The sequence below is a fragment of the Dendrobates tinctorius genome, unplaced genomic scaffold (assembly GCF_039654945.1).
Source record: "Dendrobates tinctorius isolate UK_male_01 unplaced genomic scaffold, ASM3965494v1 ptg000250l, whole genome shotgun sequence".
NCBI classification, from domain to species: Eukaryota; Metazoa; Chordata; class Amphibia; order Anura; family Dendrobatidae; genus Dendrobates; species Dendrobates tinctorius.
The window spans coordinates 42,222,870-42,235,444 of record NW_027361917.1 but is presented as its reverse complement, the minus strand read 5'-3'; the positions used below and the strand labels follow the sequence as shown (position 1 = coordinate 42,235,444).

At 46.1% G+C, this 12,575-nt stretch overlaps 1 protein-coding gene across 1 annotated transcript in view; it reads left to right on the top strand.

Moving 5' to 3' along the window:
- The first annotated feature begins 304 nt into the window (after positions 1-304).
- The window catches only part of LOC141063377 (visual pigment-like receptor peropsin), an 88,776-nt gene continuing 76,505 nt past the window's right edge, over positions 305-12,575 (top strand). Inside the window, exons 1-2 of the mRNA XM_073557399.1 lie at positions 305-560; positions 6,420-6,625. Coding sequence (XP_073413500.1) covers positions 440-560; positions 6,420-6,625 — 327 coding nt within the window. The 5' untranslated portion in view covers positions 305-439. The remainder of the gene's footprint in view (positions 561-6,419; positions 6,626-12,575) is intronic.

Genomic DNA, 12,575 nt, shown 5'->3' with positions numbered 1-12,575 from the left:
ATTTGGGAATAAAATCAGAAAGATGGCGGCCTTAGTCTGTCACCCCGTGTATTACCTATTTTAGCGATAGTTAAATATTGCAATTTATTAAGAAGACTAATGGTGCCTTAAGTAAAAGCACTCTATCATTAGCACTCAGACTGCCCTGTCTTAATTTGATCTATATCCAGTAATGATAACAGACATGTCAGGTAAACCTATCTATTATATATGCTGTTCAGTGACATGCTGTGATGTATTTATAGCCCGGATTACAGAATGAGGAGGAGGGGGTCAAACGTTTACACCGCTCCTGTCTGCTCAGAAGATTTTCAGCCTTAATTTGTTAATCTTGAAACGTAAGACACAAGTGATTTCTAAATGCTGGACAGAAAGAAAATTCTCTCAATTCATGCCATCCTATAGGTAATTTATTATTTTCATTCAGACCACATATAAAATGTCCATACAGTTTCCACGGCCAGCACCATGGAGGAATAATAATATGACCCTACCACAAAAGGAAAACCCACTGTCAGAGCAAGGGGAGACGATAATAGGCGTATATCTTCTATCTCTAGGTATGTACAGACAGTATCACGTCTCATTATTACACATGAACATGATACTTTTTTTGTGTATGTTGGGTCCCATAAAGTTGAAACAATCTATCTACCTACCCGTCTGTCCGTCCATCGATCCATCTATCTACCTAACCAATTATCTTTCTATCCACCTATCTATCCATCTACCTACCTATTTATCTATCTATCTACCTACCTACCAATCCATCCATCCATCTATCTATTTATCTAGCTATTATTATTATTATTTATTGTTATAGCGCCATTTATTCCATGGCGCTTTACATGTAAGGAGGGGTATACATAGTAAAAACAAGTACAATAATGTTAAACAATACAAGTCATAACTGGTACAGGAGGAGAGAGGACCCTGCCTGCGAAGGCTCACAATCTACAAATCTATCTCTTTGCCTATCTATTGATCTTAACCATAGGATTTTGGGAATACAGTACATTCAGCGCATGTAATGCTTCTTTCATTGCCCTCAGGTTTTTTTCACTGTTAATTTTCTAGTATTTTTCAATGATATTTTGATGTTAAGGTTGTCAATGATATTAATATTGCCATTAGTTGTATCCTCACTGCCTTATAGTTGTTACATATGTCAATTCATTTGATACAGCAATTCACCTACCAGGATACATCAGCACAACTATGATAAGTAGATCTGTCATTAATATAAGTGGATCTGTCAGGATAACTGAGCAACAACCTCTTCCACTACACTCATGTCCTTTACAAAATATATATCAATGGAAGTACTTATCTCATTACATAAGTTACTTGTGTTTTCCTGCAATCAAGTACTTCAAGGAGACAAGCTAAAGTCAAGAAAGTCAATTCAGGATTTTTAATAGAAATACGAAATACTTGTGATGATAATGATGGATAGATATGGGATAGATAGATAGATAGATAGATAGATAGATAGATAGATAGATAGATAGACTATACAGATACAATTATAGGGGCAGACCACTTAATAATAGAATTCAACTTTTAATTGAGTCCCATTGCTGGGGCCAGCCAACCAGCTAATATTTATGGCAGACTCCTGACTTAGCCCTGACAGATAATGTTAAATAACAACACACAATCTTATTATCAATCATCTGTTATAAGCCATTGCCATAGCTGTCTGGCAGTGGCTTTCTCCCCTCTACCTATTGAAAGCTCATCTATTCTCAGCTGAACTTAATGTGTTTGGAGAACCTGGAAAAAAGATAATTTTTGGCCAAAAGAGCTTTCGACAGCAGTTATCTTCTAAGGTGTTTGGGAACCTTTAGTGGAAGAGGGAAAGATAGTTTAAACTAGATTAATAGAAATAAAGAAAGTGAGAAAAAGATGAATTACTGAGTAATGTATTTTATATAACCTGGGAAGAAGAGAAAATAAAAACTTTTCTGACCACATTCTTGGCTTACAAAAAATGGTTTCTAGTTGATTCAGGGATTGGACTGATAGACTTAAGGGGCATTTACACTGCACGATTATCGTAAAATATTGATAATCGTGCTGTCTACAGGATCATCTGTTGAACAAGTAAAATGTTCCTTTCTTGGCTTAAATTATATTTTGGTTTGCACAAAATATTAGAAGCGCATAGTCTGAGCTGCTTAGAATAATATCAGCCTATGTTTACAGAACTATTACAGATCGTCCAGTGTGCATTCAACGTTTGGTCTGCCTGTGTCTAGGCTTTTTGCCGATTAGCAAACAAATGGCGGATTGGTGGTTGTTTACTGCCACCTGTCGGCTAATGTTAACCGACCTTAAAGGGAAGGTGCCATAAAAAAAAAAAAAAAACATTTTCTCAGCAATCGAAAACATGTAAAGTATTAATGTTTTTATTTTTTTAAAATATTATAGTTTATTTTTAATTAAGTAAAATCTGAAAAATAATTTAAAAGGTTTAGTTTTCCACTTTTAAACACTGGGCAGAAAACCTAGTATATAACTAGCTTACATTACAACTGCAGTAAATATGGGTGGGGCCGGATCACATGTGTGTGATGTCATCTCGTTCATCCCCTTCTGGGTGTTTGCAAAAAAATAAGAGAGGATGAAGTTTTCGCTCACATTGCGAAGCCATTTTGTTGGTGACTACAAGGTGATACTACTGACAAATTGTCACTGAGGATGGCCGGCAGTGCTGATTCTGTTGGTTGATGCTGCTCACAGTAAGCTGGGGTTACATACGTGAAGTTTATCACATGAGTGATTAGATACGCTTAGAGTAACACGCAAGGATTATATTCAGGATTAAGTGTAATTTATCACATGATGGGATTAGATATTGCGCTCAGCAGAGTACATCACACAGGATGGGATTAGATATGCAGTATCTAATGGGTGACACCGCTCCATCCATTTCTATAAAATCTGTGGTGTAGTTTATGACTCCACTCCATCCACTTCTATGGGAGCAGCAGTGTAATGTGTGACCCCGTTCAGTCCACTTTTATGGGAGCAGTAGTGTAGTCTGTGACCATATTCTGTCCACTATATTACTACTCCCATAGAAATGGACAGAGCGTTGTCATGCATTATACCACTGCTCCTATAAAAGTGGACAGCATGTGGTCACGCATTACATCACTGCCCCCATAGAAGTGGACAGAACAGTGTCACACATTACACCACTGCACCCTTTGAAATGTGAAACCCTGCTCTGTCCTGCTTCGTCCACTATATTAATACTTCCATATTAGTGGATGCAGCACGGTCACACATTAATTGCATCATACAGTCCTCCATATAGTCCAGTTGGCTCCACATAGTGCTTTATAGTATAATTGCCCCACATGTAATATAAAAATATATAGATATCCTGTAAATATACACTGCTCAAAAAATAAAGGGAACACTCAAATAACACATCCTAGATCTGAATGAATGAAATATTCTCACTGAATACATTGTTCTGTACAAAGTTGAATGTGCTGACAAAAAAAATCACACAAAAATCATCAATGGAAATCAAATTTATTATCCAATGGAGGCCTGAATTTGGAGTCACACACAAAATTAAATTGGAATGTAGTGTCCTTAAAACAAAGTAAAATGAGGCTCAGTATTGTGTGTGGCCTACACGTGCCTGTATGACCTCCCTACTCTATAACACCTGGGCATACTCCTGATGAGGTGGCGGATGGTCTCCTGAGGAATCTCCTCCCAGACCTGTACTAAAGCATCCGCCAACTCCTGGACAGTCTGTGGTGCAACGTGACTTTGGTGAATGGAGCATGACATGATGTCCCAGATGTGCTCAATCGGATTCAGGTCTGGGGAACGGGCGGGCCAGTCCATAGCTTCAATGCCTTCATCTTGCAGGAACTGCTGACACACTCGAGCCACATGAGGTCTGGTAATGTCCTTCATTAGGAGGAACCCAGGGCCAACCGCATCAGCATATGGTCTCACAAGGGGTCTGAGAATCTCATCTTAGTACCTAATGGCAGTCAGGCTACCTCAGGTGAGCACATGAAGGGCTGTGTGGCCCTCCAAAGAAATGCTACCCCACACCATTACTGACCCACTGCCAAACCGGTTATGCTGAAGGATATTGCAGGCAGCAGATCGCTCTCCACAGTGTCTCCAGCCTCTGTCACGTGTGTCACATGTGCTCAGTGTGAACCTGCTTTCATCTGTGAAGAGCACAGGGCGCCAGTGGCGAATTTGCCAATCCTGGTGTTCTGTGGCAAATGCCAAGCATCCTGCTCGGTGTTGGGCTGTGAGCACAACCCCCATCTGTGGACGTTGGGCCCTCAGTGTTGGATTGCGACATCACATGTTAAGATTTCCTATGGAGTCGGACTGCAACCTGCAAAACAAATGTCACATATGTTTCCAAATCCATTGGAATTTCTGTCACTAGTGGCAAGTCTCACATAACTCTCTTGTCATAGACTTAAATACAAGTCACGTACCATTGCAACTTTTGTGCAATTTCTATGCGATTTAGCAAAATCAAAGCTTTAAAATAGTCACCAACAGCAAGTTGCACATAGGGATGGGTGATCTTAAACAATAAAGCTCATGGTCCGCACTGAACACTTACTGTTTGGACACGGACCCCAAACACAGACTTCACTAGGAAGTCCATTTTACTGTTCGGATTCGATACCCCGAACATCGGGTGTTTCTCGTGCTGCCACTTGCATGACAGCGTTAAGCCCCCGTCACACACAGCGATCTCGCTGCTGAGTCACAAGTTTTGCGACGCAACAGCGATATCACAGCGAGATCGCTGTGTGTGACAGCTATCAGCGACTGACCCCCCTGCTGGGTATCGCTGATCGCTGTTGAAATGTCTGGACATTTTTGGGGTCGCTGGTCTCCTGCTGGTCAGCATGCATCGCTGCGTGTGACAGGCGGGAGACCAGCGACCAGTGAGCAGGAGCTGGTAACTAAGGTACACATAGGGTTTCTAAGGGAGCTCGCTGTGCCTAGAAACCCGATGTGTACCTTAGTTACCAGCGCGCTGATGCAGGGAGCTGGTAAACAAGGGACACATCGGGTTTCTAAGTGCTGCACACCCCTTTGAAACCCGACGTGTACCTTGGTTACCAGCTCCCTGCATCAGCGCGCTGGTAACTAACATACACTGCGGGTAACTAAGCGACGTGCGTTGCTTGTTACCCGCGTGTCGCTGGTTCTGATCGCTGGTGAAGCTGCCTGTTTGACAGCTCACCAGCGATCACATAGCGACTCACCAGCGATCCTGACAAGGTGATATCGTTGTCGGGATCGCTGGTGAGTCGCTATGTGTGACGGGGCCCTTAGAAACAAGAGTAGCTCTGATCAGCAATAAGATTAATACCACCAGTCAAAGCGCTGTGGTTCTCACAGCACAGTACTTTTCTCCACTTGCACAGTGAGAAAAAGTCTCACGGTGAACTGCGGAGAACTCACCGCTGGACCCTGAGACTTTTTCTCACTGTGCTAGCAGTGATCTCACCAAGGTCACCACAGTTCAGGGACCCAGCTGGGAGCACAACTGACTTGTGGTAACCTCAATTAAGCCATTGCTAGTCACTGGTGTGTGCTCCCAGCAGCTCATTCCCAAGTGGTTCTCAGCCTGGATGGTCGCATCTTGGCACCCCACACCGTCTTTATTATTTACCTAAATAATTAAAAAAAAAACGGTGTGGGGACCCTTCTATTCTTGATAACCAACCTTGCTAAAGCTGACAGCTGAGTGTTGCAGCCCGCAGCTGTCACTTTTGCCTGGCTGGTTATCAAAAAACAGGGGAACTAATTATTTATTTAGAGCGCAGGCGCCTGCTGAGAAATACTCCTATCAGCAGTCGCCTGATCTCGCTGTTATCAGCGGCAACAGGCATAGACTGATGGTAGTACTAGTCCCAACAGCCGAAGCCTGTGACCGGAGGTAAACTTTTTATCTCCGGTCACATTTACGTGCTCACACTTTGACAGTGTGGGAATCGCAGCTGTCTGACCACCACTAATGATTTTACCGCCTATCAGAGGCAGTGTTGGATGTGCTGCCATGCACATCCAGAGGTTTGCTCATCACTAGTTGCAGACAAGTGAACAGATTGTAGCCCCAGTTTTAATGTTGTTTTTTGCTGAAATGTATTACATTATGGGTGCATACTTTAACCTGTTTTCCCAGTTAGATGTTTGCATTATTTTACTGTTATTGATATATTCTAACAGGCTGAAAGGTAAGTACAGTACATGTATAATGTAATGAAGTGTACAATATTACACAGCTACTATTACATCTGATCATTCATCATCTTCTCTAAAACTCTAATTATCACCATTAACTATTACTTACTAATAATCATTAAATATTATTATTAACAAATCATATGTTTCATTTTCAGGATGGATGTCATGGTTTGGAAACAGTATTGTCATTTTTATATTGTACAAGCAGAGGAACAGTTTGCTGCCCACAGATTACCTGACTTTTAACCTGGCAGTTTCAGATGCCAGTGTCTCTGTGTTTGGCTACTCCCGAGGCATCATAGAGATCTTTAATGTTTTTAGAGATGATGGCTTTCTAATTACCTCAATATGGACCTGCCAGGTAAGAAAGTTTCGAAAGCATGGACCTAGCTGTGAATGTATGTATATGTACTGGGGTATCCTCTCCCATTTATTTTACAATAATTTGGGGATCAGATGTCAAAGAATCTTATATAAGGGAACTAAAGTCAACAAGCTCTAAAAAAAAATCAATAGTACAGGTGAATATGTTACTTTGCAATACCTTATCAGAGAAATCTGTTTCATTCCCCACTTGCCACTTTTTTTTCCCTTGCCTTTGCCTCCTGAACTTATCACAAGCTCTGATAAAAATAGCACAACTTTGTCTTGCACTGATAACTCACCATGGTATGATACTACTTAGTCCATTATACTCTATGGAGAAGGAAAACAAGAGGAGGCATGAGGAGTAGAGTGAGGAAACAAGCAGATTAAGGCTGGTTTCACATTGGCATTTTTGTGTGCAGCGCATCGTGCACATCCATGCACATGCGTACCTATGTTTAACATGGCGTACGTATGGTCTTGCATTTCCATGTGCTCGTCTGCGTTTTCATGCGCATGCATTTTTTTCCCGGTGTGCGTCTAGACACACCGAATGCAACATGTTGCATTTTTGGGTCCGCCCAAAGGAGTAAAAAAACGCATGCATACGCTTGCGCACGGAATGCGTCAAAACACCACATTACAGTCTATGGGAACGCAGGCGTGCGCATGGATATGCGTACGTCTGTGTTTGCGCACACATGCATTTTAAGAGTAAACATGTTTACACACTGGTTTAAACCACCCCCTTCCCATGACACACGCCCACTGGTGTCCCATTGGTGGAGTCTGTTTCAAGGATTTTTCAAGGATTTTCCTCCTGTGAAATGTGACACCTAGAAAACCCATGCGCATAAAAAACGCAAACGCATGCAAAAACGCTTGTGCGTATTTGCATGCGTTTCTACTTGCGCGCAATGCGCTGCGCACAAAGACGCAAATGTGAAACTAGCCTAAGACACAGGAAAATTGTGTGAGCTTTCTAACAAGTCCTTCACATGAGAGCTTGATTTTCATTAACACAGCTTAGGGCTGCTATATGACTTACTCCATGCTGATGTTGTCTGCCTCTGTGTGATAAAAAATGAATGAGGAGCAGGAATACATCTCTATATGTTGCTGTGTAAGTGAGAAATCACAGTAGCTATTCTCCTTCCAGCTCAAAGACAGTTACAAATAAAAGGCATTTTACACTTCTATTTGACCCACTTTCATATGTACTATATCCAGGGGCATAGATCAGTGGCCCAAAGCCCAGAGTTCATGTCTTTCAATTTGACCTCAGTTCCTGCCACTTAAAATAAAATCTACACATACAGTGGGCACGGAAAGTATTCAGAACCCTTTAAATTTTTCACTCTTTGCTTCATTGCAGCCATTTGGTAAATTCAAAAAAGTTCATTTTTTTCTCATAAATATACACTCTGCACTCCATTTTGACTGAAAAAAACAGAAATGTAGAAATTTTTGCAAATTTATTAAAAAGAAAAACTGAAATATCACATGGTCATAAGTATTCAGACAGCCCCTTAGCTCAGACACTCATATTTAAGTCACAAGCTGTCCATTTCCTTGTGATCCTCCTTGAGATGGTTCTACTCCTTCATTGGAGTCCAGCTGTGTTTAATTAAACTGACAGGACTTGATTTTTAAAGGCACACACCTGTCTATATAAGACCTCACAGCTCACAGTGCATGTCAGACCAAATGAGAATCATGAGGTCAAAGGAACTAGCCAAGGAGCTCAGAAACAGAATTGTGGCAAGGCACAGATCTGGCCAAGGTTACAAAATTATTTCTGCAGTACTCAAGGTCCCTAAGTGCACATGGGCCTCTATAATCCTTAAATGGTGTTAGGGTCGGCGGAACGCACCAGATATAAATAATGGAAGGCGCGTTCGCCGCCCGGGGTCCACCGTGCGGTAGATGACAAGACCGCTGCTGGACAATGGCAGATACGCTAGAAGTGCGATACAGCGCTCGGGTTAACGTCACCCGAGAGCCTGAGAGCGGACTCTGTTTAGTCACAGAGACGCCAAAGTATGAACTAGACGTAAAGGCTGAACCTGTTAGCTGCACAGGTCAGCCGGCGTGTGGCGTCGCAGCCGCGAACACCAAAAGCTGCTACTACTGCAGCGCGGCCGTAACTGAAGCCGCTAAGCGACGATGCCGGAGGAGCCGGGCACCGACGGACGCTAGTGTAGGTGAGGAAGGCTCAGTGGCGTGTAGCCTGCCACAATCTGGAGCTGACTAACCCAACATACTGTCACCATTCGTAATATCCGAGGGAAGGGGTTTCATAATAAGTCAGACACCAGTCCATGCATCCATCACCATACACACACAGCATAATATGCTACACTAGCGCATGGCCGAGCCGCCATGCAGGCTTTTTATAGCCATGCGCTTCCGGGACCTTCCAGTACTATAGGAAGGACCAATCAGATCCGACATAGGACCTTCACATGTGACCCCTGCTCTCCACTGAGAGGACAAGTTGCGGGCATGCCCAGTCGCACGGCGCGAGGACTTAGCCTCTGGAGCAGTTCCCTGCAAAGCAGGTTGCGTTATCATTGCTGCACCAGAGGTGGCAGCAACATCCAGGCTCACAGAACGAGTCTGCGGGGAATGCCTGGTTCGCCGAGATTGCTGACCAGGAGTCCGAGCGGTCGGAGGAGAATGGGAGACCGCAGGATGTCTGGCTCTGGATTCCCGCTGTGCAGTGCCAGGAATCCGACGCCTAACATTACCCCCCCTCCTAGGGCCCCCCCCTCTCTGAGCCTCACTGCGCTCAAAGGCCGCGATCAGGAGCGGTGCGTGAATATTTTCCACCGGCTCCCAGGTCCGAGCCTCGGGCCCATGACCCTTCCAGTCCACCAAATAAAATTTTTTGCCACGGACAAACCTGCGCCCCACGATGGCGTTAACCTCAAACTCATCAGACGATAAGTCTGATGACCCGGCAGATGACTCAGAAAACCGGACCATGTGAACTGGTTTGAGGAGGGACACATGGAACACGTCCGAAATGGCCAAATGTGGAGGTAGAGCCAGGCGGTAGACCACCGAGCTAAGTCGCTCGAGGACCTTGAATGGTCCAATGTATCGCGGTGCGAACTTGGGAGACTCAACCCGCAGTTTAATGTTTCGGGTGGAGAGCCATACCATGTCGCCAGGGGAGAAGCTTGGCGCAGGCCGCCGATGCATGTCGGCGGACGCCCTCATCCTTTCTTTAGATGCCCGGATAGCATCCTGAGTGCGATCCCAAATGTCCCGGGCCTCCACTGCCCAGTCTGCCACCCTGGAGTCAGTGGAGGACACTGGCATCGGGACAGGGACACGTGGATGTTGGCCATAGTTTAGGAGAAAGGGCGTCTGACCAGTGGAATCAGCCACCGCATTGTTTAGGGCAAATTCTGCCCAAGGTAGCAAGGATGCCCAGTCATCCTGCCTGGCAGAGACAAAATGTCGTAAATAGGTGACCAAGGTCTGATTGGCTCTCTCGACCAAGCCATTCGTCTCGGGATGGTAAGCGGAGGATAGATTTAGCTCGATGCTGAGACGCAAACTGGGGACCACGGTCACTCACGATTTTGTCCGGCATGCCATGTAGACGGAATACGTGTTTAATGAACAAGGTGGCCAGACCTCGAGCGGAAGGCAGGCGTGCGAGTGGCACCAGATGCACCATTTTGGAAAAATGGTCGGTGACCACCCAGATGACCGTACTGCCACCAGACTTGGGCAGGCCAACTATGAAGTCCATGCCAACCATCTCCCATGGTCTATCCGCCACTGGCAGGGGAAACAACAGCCCCGCCGGCCTCTGTCTAGAGGGTCTGTTCCGAGCACACGAAACACATGCCTGCACGTACTCCTTGACATCTCGAGCCATATGTGGCCACCAATATGACCTTGCCAGGAGTTCGGCGGTCCGTTTTTTACCAAAATGGCCACCCACTCTGGAGGCATGTGCCCAGGCGAGGACCTCCGGCCGTAGCTGAGGAGGCACCAAGGTCTTGCCCGGTGGTACCGACTCGAGCGCAACTGGAGCCACGGTCGTAAAACTCTCCGGCGGGAGAATTAACCGAGGCTCAGCTTCTCCCTCCTCCGCTGAGACCACTGAACGTGAGAGAGCATCCGCACGGACGTTCTTCTCTCCAGAGAGGTAGTGGAGGGTGAAGCGGAATCGTGAGAAGAAGAGCGACCACCTGGCCTGACGGGAATTCAGGCGTTGGGCCGTCTGTAGATAGACCAGATTTTTATGGTCCGTATATACCAGAAAGGGAAACCGGGCTCCCTCAAGGAGATGTCTCCATTCAGAAAAAGCCAACTTCATGGCTAGCAGCTCCCTGTCGCCGATGGAGTAATTTTTCTCCGCCGGTGAGAAGGTCTTGGAATAGAAGAAGCAGGGGTGCTTCCGACCTTGAGCATCCTTTTGATAAAGGACTGCTCCTGCACCGACGGAAGAAGCGTCTACCTCAAGGATAAACGGCTTATCCACATCGGGACGATGTAATATGGGAGCGCCAGCAAAATGTGATTTTATAGCCGAGAAGGCCTTGGAGACATGTTCTGACCAAGCATTGGGGTTAGCTCCTTTCTTGGTGAGAGCAACCAAAGGAGCCACCAGTGTGGAAAAGTGTGGTATGAACTGGCGGTAGTAATTCACGAACCCCAAAAAGCGCTGCACCGCTTTGAGGGAATGGGGTTCCTGCCAGTCCATTACCGCTTGTAGTTTGGCCGGATCCATGGCCAGCCCCTGGGCCGAGATGATATAGCCCAGGAACGGCAAGGACTCCTGCTCAAACTGGCACTTCTCCAGCTTGGCAAATAACGAGTTCGCCCGCAGACGGTCAAAGACCCTGCAGACGTCTCTCCGGTGGGTGGTCAAATCTGGCGAAAAGATGAGTATGTCATCCAGATAGACCACCACCGAGGTAGAGAGCATGTCGCGGAAGACGTCGTTGACAAAATCTTGGAAGACAGCTGGGGCATTACAAAGGCCAAAGGGCATAACCAGGTATTCGTAATGGCCATCCCTGGTATTAAAAGCTGTCTTCCATTCGTCTCCTTCGCGAATGCGGATCAGGTTGTATGCACCCCGCAGATCTAGTTTAGTAAAGATCCGGGCCCCCCGCAACCTGTCAAATAACTCCGAGATCAACGGTAGGGGGTATTTGTTTTTAACCGTGATAGCATTGAGACCTCGGTAGTCGATGCAGGGGCGTAGCTCTCCGTTCTTCTTCTGTACGAAGAAGAATCCGGCACCAGCCGGTGACACCGATTTTCTGATGAAACCCCTAGCCAGGTTCTCCCGGATATACTGGGACATAGCCTCCGTCTCAGGGAGTGATAAAGGGTAAACACAGCCTCGGGGAGGCTCTGTGCCTGGCAGGAGATCAATCGGGCAATCATAGGAACGGTGCGGTGGGAGCGTCTCCGCAGACTTCTTAGAGAAGACGTCCGCGTAATGGTGGTAGGGTTTGGGGAGCGAGGAGAGATCCGCAGGCACTTCTGTGGAAGCCACCTGAACGCTGCCCCTCAGGCACCTTCCCTCACAGTCCTTGCCCCAGCCCAGTATCCTCCCTGAAGCCCAGTCAATATGCGGGGAGTGGCAACGAAGCCAGGGAACTCCGAGGAGCACCTGATCGATGCCATTGGGCATAATTAGCAGGGACAGAGTCTCCCGATGTGAGGGTGAAATAGAGAGTCCGAGTGGGGCTGTCTGATGGGTCACCTGAGATGGTAACGGTGCCCCATTTACCACCCTGATGGTCAGAGGTTGGGGGAGTATCACCAGAGGGATAGCGTGTCTCTGGGCAAAAGTCGAGGACATAAAGTTCCCCTCGGCCCCGGAATCCAGGGTGACCTCTGCCTCCCAGGAGGAGGACCCACTATCTAATGTACCCTGGAACACCGGTTTGGGTGAAAAGGGTCCCACC